Genomic DNA, 18,525 nt, shown 5'->3' with positions numbered 1-18,525 from the left:
ACAGGATTTGGAATCAGAAATATTTGGGTTCTATTAGTTTGTCTTTTACTATGAAATATTAAAGATAGACACAAAAGTAGAATACTGCAATGGTCTTGTGTATACCCATCACCTAAACTCAGCAGCTGTAAAGATTTTACCACATTTGCTTTATCCCTCCCCCCACCAAAGGTTTTTAAAGCAAATCCTAGAAATTGTCATTTTACCTGTATACTTCAGGGGTGTATCTCTAACAATTTTTTACTCATTTATGTCAAATTTATTTTTTCTAACACTAATTGGCCATTGCATGGGAAATCTGGAACTATCAAAGTGAAAGGAATGTTTATCAGTTCTTTATTCATATAATATTGATCTAGATTTTGCAGCTTAAAAATATAGCTCAGGTTGGAGTTGAAGATGAAGTTTTTTTTTTTTAGTCTTTACACTTTCTTGGCTCCTAAGGGAAACACTAACTTTTCTTCTTTTCAGTTTTGTGAGGAGTTTAAAGAAAAGTGCCCTATATGTGTCCCCTGTGGCTTGCGGTTGGCTGAGAAAACACAAATTGCCATTGTCAGACATTTTGGCCTTCAGATCCTGGAACACGTTGTCAAGTAAGGAGATTTTGGACCTTACCACTCAAGTGTGTGAGAGAGCAAATCTTTATTTCTTGTATAACTCATAGAGGTAATGTTTAGGTGAGTAGAAAAGAGCAATCCCCAGGGAGAAAGGAATGATTCCTGAGAGGTTATCACAACCTCACGGGAGCTCTCATTCGGAACTTAACCTTTCTCAAGTTTCTTCATCTGTGTAAAGTGCATAGTACATACTAAGCATTCTGCAAGTATTAGCTCATAGTCATTTAGCTAGCATTTATTGAGCTCCTAATATATGCCAGCAGACCTCAGAGTTTTTTTAGAATAATGCAGTGTACAGGTAAATGAATCTCTGATTAGGCAACACGTCTTTAATTTCTTTTCTTTTCTTCTTTTCTTTTTTAAGTTTGCGTGTGAATGGCAAATTCTAAGCAAGATTATATGAGAATAACTGAAAACCCTTCCTAACTTGAGTCTCCTACTCCCAGTGCCTATCAGAAGAATCAGCTTTTTACATTTAGCCACAGTTTTTCTGGAATTGTGCTATTCCCTAAGCCAGTTCAGAAAGGAAGTTAGTATTTTCAAATTCTATTTTCTGAAAATCAGCTACATTGTTGCAGTTGTCCCAGGTATATATTTGCTTTTGGTCTGTCAATAAAATCAAGGGGAAAAGCTCATCTGTGCACAGATCCTGTGTTGATTCTAATTAATGGACTGCTGCCTATATAAAACTCTTTTTTTCTGTTAGCATTTTGGTTAAATGTGGACTGTTTCTGTCCATTCTTTGAAGGATACCAAAATCCAAAGTATAGTTTCTTAATGAAATCACCAGCATAATTTTAACACAGGAATCAAAGCTAATCTCTTCTGAAGAGAAGACTTCTAATTTGGTTCTGTTGACTTTATGCATTTTGGTGGCCAGGTTTCGGTGGAACAGCATGTCTCGATTGGAGAAGGTCTATCTGAAGAACAGTGTCATGGAGCTGATTGCAAATGTAAGGAATGGTTGGTTGGAAGACTTGTGTTTCCGAGGTGGTTTAGACAAAGTGTGACTTTTCCAATGTAGCATTTGTGTGAAAATTTACTGCTTCTGCATAGGTCAAACAGCATGCTTTATATAATATTAAATGTTACCTTCAAGATAAAAAGAACCACCATCACTAGAAATCACAGTTCATCACGTTTCTCTTACTGGATTTAATTAATCCCGTATGTGTTGACTTCTGTTTTTAAAATTATGAAGAGAGGGCAGAGAGATTAAACATTTTCAGCAAATGAGTAAGAGTCTTAGATTAATCAATTCTAAATTAGATTACACTTTGCTATTTGTTTCCTTTTATTCTAAAGTGAATTACTTTATGATATTAGCAATAAAAAATATGCTGAATGAGTTTGTTTCAGGTGTTAGAATATGACTTTGAACATGTTTAGAATCCATAGCCTTTTATGTTCTGTTTCACAAAGGGCATGAGCAGGGGAATTCACACCCCTTTACGTCCCCAAAGTCTAGTGTCGTTAATAGGAAAAAAAAAAATTCCCTTCAAAATTATTAACTTAGCTAGCTAAGGATTTGTATTTTATTAATTCTGGGGAAACTTGATAGAAGTCATAATTCATTAGTCTTGATATCAAACTTCAGAAGAGAGTCCCAGTAATGGTCTTTCTGTATCTTCTAATACTAGAACTATTGGTAAAATATTTAGTTGCTCCTTATTGTCCCACTTTATCGGCCTCTCAATGTGTTCCTTACTTCCATACTTTTCCACCCTGGCCCTCTTACAAAATGAAAACAATCAATATGAGAGTCTCTTCAGTTTGTAAAGGAGAAGAGCAGTTATGTCTTCCTTGCTCCATGAGACAGCCATTTTATTAGCCAATGCAACCCTCTGTTAAGCATTAAGTGGGAAGGATGATTAGTGAGAATTCAGAACAGGTGACTCAGATATGGAGAACAGGTTTGTTTATTCTGTTTAGTTTAAAAGTAGGCCTGCTCATGAGTTTCGTACACTTTTACAGCCCAATTTTTTCCCTTGAATTCAGTCTTGCAGACCTCTTAATATCTCTTATACTTTTTCAGGGAACACTGAACATTTTGGAAGAGGAGAACCATATTAAAGATGTTCTGTCTCGAATTGTAGTAGAAATGATCAAGCGGGAGTGGCCACAGCACTGGCCTGACATGCTAATAGAATTGGACACTCTTTCCAAACAAGGGGTATGTAGTACAGCTGTATCAATTCAGGTTTTTGTTTTTGTTTGCTCTTCAGGGTTTTTTTGGTTGGTTTGTTTGTCTTGTCAGCAGAAAAGAGCCTTTGGTCATATTTATAATGAAAAACATATTTCGGTTTCATTTAACTACCTTCTCTCTATTGGTATAGGAAACACAGACAGAATTAGTGATGTTCATCCTTTTGCGACTGGCAGAGGACGTAGTGACCTTTCAGACGCTACCCCCTCAAAGACGAAGGGATATCCAGCAAACATTAACCCAGAACATGGAAAGAATCTTCACTTTTCTACTTAACACACTTCAAGAAAATGTGAACAAGTACCAACAAGTGGTAAGGGATAAATACCACCTCCCTGAAGTTCTTTTTTCTAACATGAGTGGGTTTGTTTGTTTTTTAAAGTTAATCCTTTAGCAAGAAACTAGGGTGTTCAGTTTAGTAAACGGAATGGCTATTTTATAAGCAAAAAAGAAACAAAGATGACAGGAAAAACTGGAATTAATTTTCTAAGAAGCTCAATTCAATGAGTTTCCATACCTACCAGAAAAAAATAATTCCTTTTATAGTAAGAAAATTCCTAAGAAAATAGTATGAAAATGAAGGTTAATTTCCTTTTTTGTTTGTTTAATTTATTTTTAAAATTTTGGCCATGCCGCACAGCTTGTGGGATCTCAGTTCCCTGACCAAGGATTGAACCCGGGTCACGGCAGTGAAAGCACCGAATCCTAACCACTAGACCACCAAGGAACTCCCTGAAGGTTAATTCTTAATATTTGAAAACCCAGATTCCTGATAGGTCAGGATAGTATCCCTGTTAAATTTCGATGTCCCATTTAGTCTTGGTCCCTTTTGCAGTGGAAACTGTGCCAAGTTTTATTAATCTTGATTACATGGTTCCTGGTATTTCTTCCTGATGAGGTTTTTCTTCTGCAGAAAAAGGCAAACCAGATACTGTCTTTTCAATCATTGTCATCTTTAGCAGAGAGCCTTTAGAAGAAGGCCGTGTGAAAGTTAATCTAGTACCGTGGTTCTCAAAAGGAGGGGCGATTTTGCCCCCCAGGTTGTCACAACTAGGGGTTGCTACTGGCCTCTAATGGGTAGAAGCCAGGCACGATGCTAAACATTCTATAATGCCCAGAACAGTCTTCCAGAATAATTTTCTGACCCAAAATGTCAATAGTTTTGAGGTTTCAGAACCCTAATCTAGAATCCTCATACATGCTTATTTCACACAAAAAAAATCATTAAAATTTGGGTTGCCAGGGGTTTTCTACCTCTGACATCTTCCTTAAGTCTATTTTCAGGGAAGCACTAGATACTAACACAAATGATGACAAGGTACTATTGGTGTCAGGGTAGGGAGAAACTCACAATGAATACCTAATATATGCCATATACTTTTTCTTGCTTTACATGTTATTTAATCCTCAAAACAACCCTAAGAGTCAGAAAGTATTGTCTCCATATTATGGATGAGGAAACTGAATTTCAGAGAATAATTATTGAAGATCCCCTAATAAATGATTATAGTGGAATTCACGCCCCATTCTTTTTACTAGAATGGACTCTTTCCCCCAAAATATCTCCCTGAGATTTTACAAAAGAAAATATCAAAGTATTTGCATTTAAAAACCTATGTGTATTGAGTGTGAAAGAGGTTGTTTTCTTTTGGTTTGTTTATTTATTTACTTATTTATTTTTGGCCACGTTGGGTCTTCGTTGCTGCACGGGCTTTCTCTAGTTGCGGCGAGTGGGGGCTACTCTTTGTTGCGGTGCACGGGCTTCTCATTGCAGTGGCTTCTCTTGTTGCAAAGCACGGGCTCTAGGCGTGCGGACCTCAGTAGTTGTGGCTTGCAGGCTCTAGAGCGCAGGCTCAGTAGTTGTGGCTCATGGGCTTAGTTGCTCCGCGGCATGTGGGATCTTCCTGGGCCAGGGCTCGAACCCATGTCCCCTGCACTAGCAGGCAGATTCTTAACCACTGTGCCACCAGGGAAGTCCAAAGAGGTATTCTTTTCATTTTCCCCTAGGAGATTTAATCCCTAAGAGACGTGAACAAATTATGAATGCTTCAGTGCCCTAGAAATCTAGCCAACATGCCAGAGCAGGGCCGATTGATGATGGTCTGACACAAATTAGAAGTACATCCACTGGTGTTTTTCTTTAGCCTTGGTGTCCATTATCTCCATCTGTTAAACCAGGCTACCAGGACCAGAGCGCACCAAGGGACATCTCTTGTACCTGAAACTTCTCAGTTTCCTCATAGTTTCTTCTCTGCTTCCATCCCTTCACCTTCCCACCTAGGGAGTAGGCTGAATGGTAAACAAGGATGGGATGAGTAGGCTTACTCTCCCTGTCCCATCACCTGGCTCCTGTACTGGTCCCAGGGGGCAGGAGGATAGGATCCGAATGGGAATGCAGGATTTGTTGGAGGAGATGGTGAAGGCTGGACTTGGCTGTTGTTGCCTGGATCCCTTTCCTTCTTGGGCAGCATCAGTAGATGCTGGTGAGAGGGTTCTACTCATCTCTGCCCCATTAACACCGCTCTTTGACCACTGATGGTGAGGGCTTAATACTTGTTCTTTGTTAGAAAAATTACTTTTTGAAAGTTGAGAAAAGGAATTGTAAAACAAATCCTTTATGATGCTAATGGTGGTAAGTTTTCAAGTACTTCAGGAGTTGTTATTCCTGCTTGTAAAATTATAAATTGTATAATTTACTGAACAGACATTATTTTGGTCTATTTAGCATTTAATATTTTTGTGTTTGTGGTTTTCCTACAGTTATGTCCCTACATACACGGTCATAAATGGTACTCATTTTAATTTTGTTTCTTGCTTTTTTCCGTTAACATTACATCATTTCAGTATACCTTTGCCAGTTATAATTTGTCTCTATTTTAATGTAGAAAAAATGCTAATACTTTGATTTAAACTATATTTCTTTCATCACTAGCAATGTTGAGCCTGCTTCATTGTTCATCTGTTAGTTGTATTTCTTTGTAAACTGTGTGTGTTGAAACTGTCTTTGTGGATCTTAATGTTCTAGTAAATTTTGTCATATTGCTGAAACTAAAATAACCCGTCCTCCTTTAGGAGAATATCAGTTTTGTGTTCTTAGTAAAGTTGTCTTCTTTTCCAAGATTAAAAGTTGAGTATTTGAAAATCATTGTTCAAGGGCCTAGATTATGGGGCTGGAAAGTTATTACATAGCCTTTTGCTCTTTAAAAACATTTAGATCCTTATACTTCTTTTCTTTCAGAAGACAGATAATTCTCAGGAGTCAAAGGTAAGAGCTCTTGGTGGAGTTGGAAGGAGGCTTCTTTGAGGCTTTCAGGTACAGGGATGCATATACCTAGTGGAGGGTGACCTTGGCCTTGGTTTTTTTTTTGTTTTGCTTTTGTTTTTGGCCGTGCCGTGCGGCTTGTAGGAGCTTTAGTTCCCCGACCAGGGATCAGACCCATGCTCTCAGCAGTGAAAGCAAGAAGTCCTATCACTGGACCACCAGGGAATTCCCTCAGCCTTGGTTTATTTGATCACTGAGCTATGGTGGAAGGGAGTTAAAATGATAATATCTGAGATTTTTTGAAGGATGTAAGATGGCCACACATGCCAATATAGTCTTACTGATGGGCATCAAGAATGCCATCATTTGATACGTGATTGTGTATCAGAAGAAAACCTTTGAGTTGCCTATCAGTAACAGTTGCATGAGTACATTTTTTTGTTTGTTTTTCTTTTTAGAATTAGAAAGTAGAAGGAGCTCGGGTATAATCACAGCTTTCTTGTCTGTTAGTGAGGACTTAATGGCTAAAAGTTACTTCTTCTCATGCAGGCCCAAGCAAACTGTCGAGTAGGAATTGCAGCACTGAATACTCTAGCGGGCTACATTGACTGGGTGTCCATGAGTCACATTACTGCTGAAAACTGTAAACTCCTAGAGATGCTGTGCCTGCTTCTGAACGAACAGGAACTTCAGCTGGGAGCAGCTGAATGTCTTCTCATTGCAGTCAGCAGGAAAGTAAGTTACCACTTCAAACTGACTTTGACAGTCTCTGAGTGATGCATATATGTGTTTAATTCCATGTTGTGGTGAAAGACATTTAAAGGTTTGGGTTTTTTTGGTTTGTTTTTTTGTTTTACTTGACACCAACTTAATTACCTGCCTCCAACCTTTTGGACAACAGTTTGCCGATATCCTAGGAATCCATTGTCAGGATATATAGAGATTTGTAGGGCTACTTGGTTCTTGAAAGAGCTGTGAATCTTGGTACTTCATGCTTAAGAAACTATATAAGCGTAATGTTAAAGTTTAAAACTCACATAGTGTTACGTCAAAGAATTGTAGAAGGTTACTATACTGGCTTTATAGCTGTCTTGGCTAACAAATGGGATTGTGACTCTTTTCTCCATGTGAATGTTATTTTCAGATGTAATTTATTTTGCTTTCATATCATCATTATTGTCCAACACATTTTAAAATATAAGTCTTACCCAGATTTGGATTTAAAGAGTTGAGTTTTTTTCAGTGTTCAGTTAGCCCCAGGGCTATGTGAGAAATTAGGAAGACAGTATATTTGATTATATAGGTATAGAAGTTGTTAATACTTGGAGGTTTTTAATAACATAGTTTGTATTACCTGTGTTTCCCTAAAATCGGGTCTAGGGCAAGTTGGAAGACCGGAAGCCCTTGATGGTCTTATTTGGAGATGTTGCCATGCATTATATACTCTCCGCTGCGCAGTGAGTATCTTCTTTTCTATGTGTTTTCTAATTTCTTTGTCATTTTTGTATCTCATTTGGATGTATCTGAAGTTCCTATTTGACTCTTGGCAGTCAGTTGACTGTGTTTTTAATAGGAAAATCAGGCACTCTTAAAGGGACTGTTTCACCTTTTTGAAGATCTTATGCTGTAAATAAGTTGTGGCTGTTGACTCAGCATCCACTCACAGTCACAGTTTTCCACATTCTCCCCAGACAGCTCATCTCCTTGGTTCTCTTTGTCTGCTTTTGATGATCCCTAAGCCTCCTAGTAGCCTTGGTGACTAGGCCAGAGAATGCTCTGATCTGATCAGAGTCTGTCCCAGGCCTTCCTTGATTGCAGAACTTGAGACACTCCTCCCTCTCTCCTTGTCAAAGTAATCAATGCCTGAAGTGCTGAGGCTCTAGGAAGCAGCAGGAACAATGTGGTCAGTGTGAAATATGTGTATAAATCCTGTAAAAACATTCTATGTCCTGAAATAGTGGCTTCTGCTTATTTTCTTCTAATCGCTCTGAAAAATGTTAAAGCATTTTCTGTTATGTTTTTCTTACCAGGGAGTCAGGTAGAACTGTGTATTACAGTAGTTGAAACTGTCACAGCACCCATTTTTCTTCAATACTCTTTCTTCACTTTTGGTGCCAGGGACAAATGAAAAGATGTGAGACAAGATATATTACTTAAAATTTCTTACTGTCCATTCTAACATAGCTTTTATGATGGCTCTTTCCTATGGATACTACAGGTCTGTTTTTAAGGAGTCCTGTTAATTAAACTAATAACATGTCTTTTGGGTGGCCACTGTAGTTACTGTTTCCAGGGCCCATTTCTTAGTTCCCTAGAGACTATGACATTCACACTGAGGTGTCCCATCTCCATTTGTGCTACTGGTACTAGTTAGTAAAGCTATGATTCAAACTCAGACTTCAGAGCCTGTACTAGAAACCATGATGCCACGCTGTCCTTCAACATCACTAGAGCCTAGGTCTTTCTTACCCTGAGGCCCATGCTTTTTACGTTATACTGTACTGCCTCCAGAACACGCTAATATGGCTGCTGTCCACACCAGTCCTTATTAATTCTTGTTAGTGTGAATCGTCCTACATCCTTGTAGGTCAGGTCTTGCCACCAAATAATTTTTTTTTTTTTAATTTAAAGGGGTATTTGCATTCTAAAATAGCACATAAGTGATTACTGATCTGAACTAAATGACTTGGAGAAGTGAGATACCAAGTTATGTTTTTAATACTGTCTTTAAAAAAAGATTTTGTTTTTTTAGAGCAGATTAACGTTCACAGCAAAATTCAGGGGAAGGTACAGAGATTTCCCATATATTCCCTGCCCCCACACATGCATAGCCTCCCCCATTATAGCCATCCCCTATCAGAGTGGTACATTTGTTAGAGCTGTTTAACTTACATTGACACATCATAATCATCCAAAGCCATAGTTTACCTTAGGGTTCACCTTGGTGTTATACATTTTATGGGTATGTTCTCTGAGTTTCAACAAACGTGTAATAACATGTATTCATCATAATAGTATCTTACAGGTTTTTTTTCACTGCCCTGAAAATCCTCTGTGCTCTGCCTATTTATCCCTCCTCTCCCACCCAAACTCCTGGCAACCACTGATCTTTTTACTTTCTCCATAGTTTTGCCTTTTCCAGAATGTTGTATAGTTGTAATCATATAGTATGTAACCTTTTCAGATTGTTTCCTTTCACTTAGTATCATGCATTTATAGTTCCTACACGTCTTTTCATGGCTTGGTTAGCGCATTCCTTTCTACCACTGAATAATATCCTGTTGTCTGGATGTACCAAAGTTTATTTAGCCATTCACTTACTGAAGGACATCTTGGTTGCTTCCAGATTTTTGCAATTATGAATAAAGCTGCTATAAACATCCTTTTTGTATGTTCAGCTCCTTTGGGTAATTACCAAGGAGTGTGATTACTAAATCATATGGTAAGAGTATGTTTAGTTTTGTAAGAAACTGTCAAACTGTCTTCCAAAGGGGCTGTACCATTTTGCATTCCCACCAACAATGTATGAGAGTTCCTGTTGCTCCACATCCTCACCAGCATTTGGTGTTGTCAGTGTTCTGGATTTTGGCTATTCTAATAGGTGTATAGTGCTATCTCGTTTCAATTTGCAATTCCCTGATGACATTTGATGTGGAGCTTCTTTTCATATGTTTATTTCCCATCTGTATATCTTCTTTAGTGAGGTGTCTATTAAGTTCTTTGGCCCATTTTTTAATCAGATTTTTTTCTTATTGAGTTTTAAGAGGTCTTGTATATTTTGGATAAGTCTTTTATCAGATGTGTCTTTTGCAAATATTTTCTCCTAGTCTGTCACTTGTCTTTTCATTCTCTTGATTATAGTCCTTTTGATTTTGTCAGTGGTATAAGGAATTACTGCATGCTTCCCTAGAGATCTAAGTCCTTCCTCAGTATCAGCCAATGTCTTTTTGTGCAGTTTTTATGCATATAAGTATATGTATTGCTTTGTGGAGTCATGCTCAGAGTTTACAATATTATCCCAAAGTACTCAAGGACCGCATTACCCAAATTAGAGTGTCTGTTGAAGGATGAGATGGCATTGACCCCTATTCCTCATCGATCTTTCAGTGTTTGGTTGGAGGTTTTGGGGTTAGTTTTGTTTTTTGATTGTTTTTTTTTAACTTTAATAATCAACTGAAATTTGAATGTTGGAGCACAGACCACATACAGCTCCATTCCATGGGACTGTCTTTGGTGCTCTTGATGTGCTGCTAATCACACTGTTTTCTCCTCTTCAGGACTGCTGACGGAGGAGGCTTGGTAGAAAAACACTATGTCTTCCTGAAGAGACTCTGTCAGGTGTTGTGTGCTCTGGGCAATCAGCTGTGTGCATTGCTGGTGAGCACTTTCTGGAGAGTTTCAGGGCCATTTGAGGAGAGGATTTAGAAAGTTATATTTGTGTAAGGGGTGACACATGCCATTGATTTAAGCCTGAGGGGGGCATTTCCCTATAGATTATTTCTTATAATTCTATAGATTAAATTATTTTAATTGAGTTTGAATGATATAGTTTTTTTTAACAAGTCAGTTATTAATGTCAATAGTAAACATTCACATCTGTTATTCCATAAAGTCAATGTTGCTGCTCCTGTTCATTTTGGTACTTGTAAAACTTCAGTCTGCCGAGTGCATTACCCTTTAAAGTCCTATTAGGTCATGAAACATTATGGATTTGAATAAAGAACCCTTTCCCCCAATCTAAAGAATGTATTATTAGATCATAAAAGAAAACTTTAGTCTGATTGACCTGGAATTAACTGTCTTTAGGGAAATATTTAATACTCAGTCTTACGTGTTAAAAGATAGGATATTGGTACAGACATTTTGCGCTTGATGTTATGCCTTTTTGTGGTGGCTTGAATGGCTAGAGAGGATGGAACTTCAGACATAAGATGTGTTCCGTCAAGTGGTTATTTAATAGGTTAGGTCACAGAGATGTGACTAGACTAGATCTGAAAAAATTACGGATTTCTGTAATGAATACTCTTGTTTTACTATTTGACCACAGAATAGGTTTTAATGATGATGATTAAGGAGGTAAAGCAGCTTTCCTGTGTTTTAGCCCTTGAAATGATGCCTTCCTTAGGCCACAAGGAAGTATAAAGTCCTTTCAAACCTGAAATTTTTGAGGGTATAAGTTGTCTGTATTTGTTACTCCACTCTCTACCCTGACCTCCCCATCAACATCGTTAATGTAGTGGTCTTTTTGTCCTACAGGGTGTGGATTCTGATGTAGAAACACCAGCAAACTTTGGAAAATACCTGGAATCTTTTCTGGCTTTCACAACTCATCCAAGTCAGGTAAACTTTATGGAGGTGACTTCTCAAAATTTTAGTTAAGTAAATTAAAATCAAGCGCTATGGCCGGAAGTAATTAGCAGCTGAAGTATAAAATGTGACTCTTAAGATCCTAGGGAATAACTGTAGTAGTATTTCATTAAGAAAATTGCTGAGTCTTCTTCCTGAGCTAAGCATTGCAGTCTAGGTCAGCAATTACCCCTCAGGTAGTGTCATTCTGATAAAGCTCAATCAGATATGAGGTATGTCCCAGGTGATTTACCACTAAAGACGTTTTAAATACAAAAGTCTGATTAATTGTATTATTATAAAATTAATTTTATCCAATCCAAGATTTTCCTTGTAATATCATCCTGAGGTTCCTCTGTCCTTTCTTGCATAAAACAGAAAGTGGTAGAATTCAGCTCATACTCCGGGAATTGTACCTGACCCAGTCTGTCTTATTAACATATGGTCCATAGTGAGCAGTCATTACTGCTGTACTACAGTATGCGCAGTTTCAAAGTATTACAGACATTTATTTCCATGGAAAAATATAGTGGATAATTGCTGAGCTAAGTAGTAGTCTTGGTATATAAAACCCAAATCCTTAAACTGAGTTTTTTCTTTTTTCCCTTTAGTTTTTGCGCTCTTCAACTCAGATGACTTGGGGAGCCCTCTTCCGGCATGAGATCCTATCCCGTGACCCTTTGCTATTAGCAATAATACCAAAATATCTTCGTGCTTCTATGACTAACTTGGTCAAGGTATGCAGTGGGAATCTAAAACGTGGAATGTCGGTGAATACACATCATAAGACTTAGATGGCATCATTGACAGCCCTGTCTTGGTCACTAAGATCCTTTCCTTGGGCATATTAGTCTTTTATTCCTCAAGAAGAAATATCTACTCTTTCATATTTTGGAGCACTTATATGCCAAGTATTGGGCTAAGTGCTAGGAAAAAGAAGTGATAGGATGAGAGCAGTGACCATGACCATACAATATGATCATTGCTTTTCAGAGGTTAAAAATAGAAAGGAGGGTGGAGTCAGGGAGATTCCAAGAGGAAGTAATGTCTGACTTTCTGAAGGCCAAGTGAGGGTCAGGAAGGTGAATGAGAAGGGGAGAATGGAAGTAGATTGCTCACTACCTCAACAGAGAGTTGCTTATGAACACTCTGAGATCTGTTCAAGGCTCTTGCAGCTTACAGATGCTTCATCTTGATTTGTAAAATCAGAGAATAGGACCCATTCAAGGGTCCCCTTATTTCCTCAAGGAATTCACCTAGCACGTTGCACACCATCTTCTAGTTCTCTGCCTTCGTGGTCTTCAGTACTTTTTGAATGAAACATAAAAAGTTACATGCTTATTTCCAGGGTTCAGCATTTAAGAAGACAAATTGTTTCAGTTCTTTTACTTATTGCAAGCTGTCTCAGCACTTTGTTTTGGGACATCTTTATACTCAAAGACCTTAAACTAATTCCAGAATTTAATTTTCCCTGAGGAACCTGGAAGAGGGTATCAAATAAAAAACGTTCTCTTTCTACCACTCCCAGGATTATTCGTGCTGGAAGCAAATTGTAGGCTTAGGGGTAGACCAGAAGCAGTTATCATCATATATCTCATGAAAACCCTCACCCCCTACCCCAATTATGTTTCTCTTTCCAGATGGGCTTTCCTTCTAAAACAGACAGCCCTAGCTGTGAATACTCTCGATTTGATTTTGATAGCGACGAGGACTTCAATGCTTTCTTCAACTGTGAGTGAATTGGCCTGGAATTTCTTCCAGTCTCAGAATGGCATCTAGTGTTATGAGTCATGGTGCATGACCCTTGAGGTTCTGTATTAAAGAGCCCCAAGTCTGGACAGCAGCCTGTTTAATCTCCATTTGCACATTGCAGAGAGTGCTGGTATTGTACTTATTCCACGCATTGTTTTATCTCTTACACACACACCCCCACAAACATATACACGCACACACTGCCTTTGGACATTGATGTTTAGAGATAGTAACTTTAGGTAAGGCACTTTCATTTTTTTTTATATTTATATATTAGAATTAAATAACATCTTACATTGTGGGTCTTTTTTCTAAAAAAGAGAGGAAAAACCCACGATTCCTAATTCTCTTCTGGGTTTTCTGTAACTTGGTCCCCCCTCCCTTTTTTAATAACAACTTTATTGATGTAATTTATTTGTCATACAATTCATCCATTTATGTATATAATACAGTGGGGTTTTTTTGTATTTTCTCAGTTGTACAACCACAACCAGAGTCAATGTTAGGACATTTTCATGTCCCCAAGAAACCCTGTAACCATTAGCAGTCATCTCCCAATCCCCTCATCCCTCTCAGCCCTGGAAAAGCACTAATCTGCTTTCTATTTCTATCTTTCACCTATTCCGAACATTTCATATAAATGGAATCATACGGTGTGTTGTCTTTGGTAACTAACTGCCTTCTTTTTCTTAGTGTAGCGTTTTAAAAATTCATCCATGTTGTAGTATGTATCAGTACTTCATTTCTTTTTATTGCCAATAATACTTCATTGTATGGATATACCACATTTTATTCATCCATTGATAAGTTGATAAATACTTGAGTTGTTTCCACATCTTGACTATTAAGAATAATGCTATTATAACATTTGGGTACAAGTTATTTTGTTATTTTTTTAAAATAAATTTATTTACTTATTATTTATTTTGGCTGTGTTGGGTCTTTGTTGCCGTGCACGGGCTTTCTCTAGTTGCGGCGAGCGGGGGCTACTCTTCATTGTGGTGTGCGGGCTTCTCATTGCAGTGGCTTCTTTTGTTGTGGAGCGCAGGCTTCAGTAGTTGTGGCTCGCGGGCTGTAGAGCGCAGGCTCAGTAGTTGTGGTGCACGGGCTTAGCTGCTCTGCAGTATGTGGGATCTGCCCGGACCAGGGCTCGAACCCATGTCCCCTGCATTGGCAGGTGGATTCTTAACCACTGCGCCACCAGGGAAATCCCCCTGGGTACAAGTTTTTGAGTGGACATATGTTTTTTTGTTTTGTTTTGTTTTTTATTTATTTATTTATTTATCTTGGCTGTGTTGGGTCTTCGTTTCTATGAGGGCTTTCTCTAGTTGCGGCAAGCGGGGGCCACTCTTCATCGCGGTGCGTGGGCCTCTCACTATCGTGGCCTCTCTTGTCGCGGAGCACAGGCTCCAGACGCGCAGGCTCAGTAGTTGTGGCTCACAGGCCTAGTTGCTCCGCGGCATGTGGGATCTTCCCAGACCAGGGCTCGAACCCGTGTCCCCTGCATTAGCAGGCAGATTCTCAACCACTGCACCACCAGGGAAGCCCGGACATATGTTTTTATTTTTCTTGGGCATATGCCTAGGAAGAGAATTACTAGATCATATGGTAATTCCATGTTTAATGTTTTGAGGAACTGCCAGACCATTTTCTTCAGCAGCCATACCATTTTACATCTGTACCAATCTGATCTCCTTTTAATTCCAACAGAAAGGGGAGACCACTTTTGATTTGCCGCTTATAGGATCTAGCTGGTATGGTGGCTTCTTAGAATTCAGTTTTGAAAATTTCTAGATTTGTTAACAAAGCTTTACTGAACATTTGTTAGATTCAGAGCATAAGTCTGCAAAACAAAATCTCTTGAATGTTTTCCTCCTGGGATGGATAAATGCATAAACATTAACTAAGTATCTGTTATATGCGGTTATTTATTCATGTCTTTCTCTTGGCAGCCTCTCGGGCCCAACAAGGAGAAGTAATGAGGTTAGCATGTCGCTTGGATCCCAAGACTAGCTTCCAGATGGCTGGGGAGTGGCTAAAGTATCAGCTCTCAACTTCTGTTGATACTGGATCCATGAACTGTAAGACTTCTTTTGTTTTTTTTCTGACTGAACATTAGTGAAGTATTTCTATGTATCAAAACTGTACATAGAAATAAACCTCTGAGCCACATTTCAAAACAGTATGCTAATAGTGTTCAAAAACAGCTTTGCTCACTGCCCAGTTCCGTCCTACAGAGTGAGCCTTTTCATTTGCACACATAGGCAGAGAAAGCAGATATAATACCAGATTTTAACTCTGTTTAAATTAGGGTAAAACCATGACCCTATCAGTTCTGCCTTTATTTTTCTTTTCTAACAGAGTCAACAATTGTTTATTGTTGAATTTATTACTTCACCTCAGGCAGCATCTAACAAATTACATGTCTAGACCTAACTTTTTAAAGCTTTTCAACCAAGTTCTTGCATGGCATTTCTCTTAAACTCGGAAAAAATGACTTGTTAGTCAGGCACAACAAGCAGTGCAGGGGTTTCCCGTATCGCTCAGCCCCCTCAAAGCCTTTGGGAAATGCCACTTTATGTAAAATCAAAATAACCCCCCTCTACCCAAAAGCATAAGCTAGGTAACTTCTCTGTGCTCTGTATCTTGTCTGTCATCTTATTAATGCAGGCAGTGGGTGAGAGGATTGTAAGGAAAGGGTGTAAGTCACTGCTTTGGAAAAACTCCACACTATGGTCAGTTACCAAGTACACTAGTTACTTGACATTCATGGGATTTAACATTCAGTTTTATGTATTCACAGTTGACTGTAAAGGTCCCTGGTATCTAGTAACTTGAATGTTTGCAGAGGCCCAAATATGTTGTACCAAGATGAAGCTAGTAAGTGTGAGCCCTGTATGGAAGCAAGAAAAGTAATTTGTAATTCGTTTTGCAGGGGCCTTGCTGTTTAAGTGACATGCTTTGATGATACTTGTGGGGTTTTTTCTTTTCTTTTTTTTTTTTTTCATATTTTGGTCCCGCCATGTGGCTTGCGGGATCTCAGTTCCCTGACCAGGGATCGAACCTGGGTCATGGCAGTGACAGCACCAAATCCTAACCACTAGGCCACCAGGGAACTTGATGATACTTGTGAACTTGGAGGGTGGCACAGTTCTCTGCACAGCGCCCTTGCAGTTGTCATGAGGCTACTGGATGTGAAGCAGCATTTTGTATCTTACGGCAATTCCTTGTTGGAAAGATTCTTTATGGTCTTAGATATCGTAATTATTTAGATTCCTATGGACAGATTATGAAAAGGGAGGGAGGGGGAAATTAATTAATATTTCTCAATAGGCCAGGCACTGGTTTTGATGCTTACGTGTATATTCTCATTCAGTACTCCAAACTGGCTTTGCAGACAAGGCTCACAAAAGTGAATTCAGACAGTTTGTTTTTAGAGGTAGAGGCAGGATAGGGATCCCTTTCTGCTTCCTTTTCTTTTCCCAGGCTGAGAAGGGTTAGATTACCTTGTTCCTTCAACTGTGAGATTACCTAGTGGTTTCTACAGCCCCGTGGTCTCTGTGTCTTCTGTGATCCTACAGTGTTTATAAGTGCGTGCGTGTGTGTGTGTGTGTGTGTGTGTGTGTGTGTGTGTGTGTGTGTGTGTTTTAAAACCCTGTTCCCCTGCAGCTGGAACTGGAGAAGGCAGCCTCTGCTCCATCTTCTCACCTTCATTTGTGCAGTGGGAAGCCATGACCTTTTTTTTGGAAAGTGTGATCAACCAGATGTTTCGAACATTAGATAAAGAAGTAAGTAATTGTTTCTTGTGCTGATTGCATAATAATTTTGATCTTTTTTTAATTATTATTTATTTATTTGGTTGCGCCAGGTCTTAGTTGCAGCAGGCGGGCTCCTTAGTTGCAGCTCGCTGGTTTCTTAGTTGTGGCATGCGAACTCTTGGTTGCAGCATGCGTCTGGGATCTAGTTCCCTGAACAGGGATCGAACCTGGGCCCCCTGCATTGGGAGCACAGAGTCTTAACCACTGTGCCACCAGGGAAGTCCCCAATTTTGATCTTCTTAAAACTAGCAGTGGGATAGGAAAATATGTGAGTGTGCATCTTACAGAAGAGGAAACTGAGATTCAGAGAGGGTAAATAACATGCTCAAGGTCAAATAGCTAATAAATAGAGCTGGGACCCAAATTAGGTCTCTCTGACTTTAAGCCCCGTGGTGTTTGGTATTCGTTTTAGGGGATAATAAGATGAGCCTGATAGCACAGTGAACCACAGGTAGGGTAACTATTATAGGGAGGACAGTGATGGAAGCCTTGAATTGGAAAATCTAAGAGATATCTGCCAATTTTGGCAAATTGACCAAAATATTCATGATGGCTGATCTGTGTCCCTCTTTCTTGAATAATCTGATTAAACCGGATAACAGCATATACTATATTAACTATGTTAATTAGATTAAAAATAATTGGATCACTTATTTTGGGGTAATTCGTCTTAACTCATTCTAGGTTAGTTGTAGAAAGAATCTAAGTCCCTTGAAGATAAGTGAAATACAGTGCTTTTTCTCATAAATTTCAACACCCATTTATGATAAAAGCCCTGCAGAAAGTAGGCATAGAGGGAACTTTCCTCAACATAATAAAGGCCATATATGACAAACCCACAACCAACATTGTCCTCAATGGTGAAAAACTGAAACCATTTCCACTAAGATCAGGAATAAGACAAGGTTGCCCACTCTCACCACTATTATTCAACATAGTTTTGGAAGTGTTAGCCACAGCAATCAGAGAAGACAAAGAAATAAAAGGAATCCAAATCGGAAAAGAAGAAGTCAAGCTGTCACTGTTTGCAGATGACACGATACTATACATAGAGAATCCTAAAGATGCTACCAGAAAACTACTAGAGCTAATCAATGAATTTGGTAAAGTAGCAGGATACAAAATTAATGCACAGAAATCTCTTGCATTCCTATACACTAATGATGAAAAATCTGAAAGTGAAATTAAGAAAACACTCCCGTTTACCACTGCAACAAAAAGAATAAAATATCTAGGAATAAACCTACCTAAGGAGACAAAAGACCTGTATGCAGAAAACTATAAGACACTGATGAAAGAAATCAAAGATGATACAAATAGATGGAGAGATATACCATGTTCTTGGATTGGAAGAATCAACATTGTGAAAATGACTCTACTACCCAAAGCAATCTACAGATTCATAAATGGCATATTAACAAATTAGATCTTAGGATCATTAACTTCATCTGCTTTTATATTCACTTCACTTTGAAATGATGGCATTCTGAGTTTGTTCAATTTCTAGTAGTAGGTAATGCTACA

The 18,525-nt window shown here is 38.6% G+C and overlaps 1 protein-coding gene and 1 non-coding gene across 4 annotated transcripts in view; one reads left to right on the top strand and one right to left on the bottom strand.

Moving 5' to 3' along the window:
• The window catches only part of XPO5 (exportin 5), a 47,860-nt gene that overhangs the window by 1,193 nt on the left and 28,142 nt on the right, over positions 1 to 18,525 (top strand). Inside the window, exons 2-14 of one of the 3 annotated variants that reach the window (XM_057554607.1) lie at positions 472 to 593; positions 1,498 to 1,570; positions 2,653 to 2,790; positions 2,954 to 3,136; positions 6,065 to 6,088; positions 6,635 to 6,820; positions 7,466 to 7,542; positions 10,363 to 10,462; positions 11,342 to 11,425; positions 12,043 to 12,168; positions 13,072 to 13,162; positions 15,136 to 15,264; positions 16,853 to 16,971. In XM_057554607.1, coding sequence (XP_057410590.1) covers positions 472 to 593; positions 1,498 to 1,570; positions 2,653 to 2,790; positions 2,954 to 3,136; positions 6,065 to 6,088; positions 6,635 to 6,820; positions 7,466 to 7,542; positions 10,363 to 10,462; positions 11,342 to 11,425; positions 12,043 to 12,168; positions 13,072 to 13,162; positions 15,136 to 15,264; positions 16,853 to 16,971 — 1,452 coding nt within the window. Of the gene's footprint in view, positions 1 to 471; positions 594 to 1,497; positions 1,571 to 2,652; positions 2,791 to 2,953; positions 3,137 to 6,061; positions 6,089 to 6,634; positions 6,821 to 7,465; positions 7,543 to 10,362; positions 10,463 to 11,341; positions 11,426 to 12,042; positions 12,169 to 13,071; positions 13,163 to 15,135; positions 15,265 to 16,852; positions 16,972 to 18,525 lie in introns of all 3 variants that reach the window. The other 2 variants (XM_007193788.3, XM_057554608.1) reach the window with 2 other exon arrangements.
• On the bottom strand, positions 16,227 to 16,298 carry TRNAD-GUC (transfer RNA aspartic acid (anticodon GUC)). The gene has a single exon. It is a non-coding gene; the product is annotated as a tRNA-Asp (tRNA).

This window comes from Balaenoptera acutorostrata, chromosome 10, assembly GCF_949987535.1.
Source record: "Balaenoptera acutorostrata chromosome 10, mBalAcu1.1, whole genome shotgun sequence".
Classification (NCBI taxonomy): domain Eukaryota; kingdom Metazoa; phylum Chordata; class Mammalia; order Artiodactyla; family Balaenopteridae; genus Balaenoptera; species Balaenoptera acutorostrata.
This window is presented reverse-complemented; position numbering and strand designations above follow the sequence as displayed.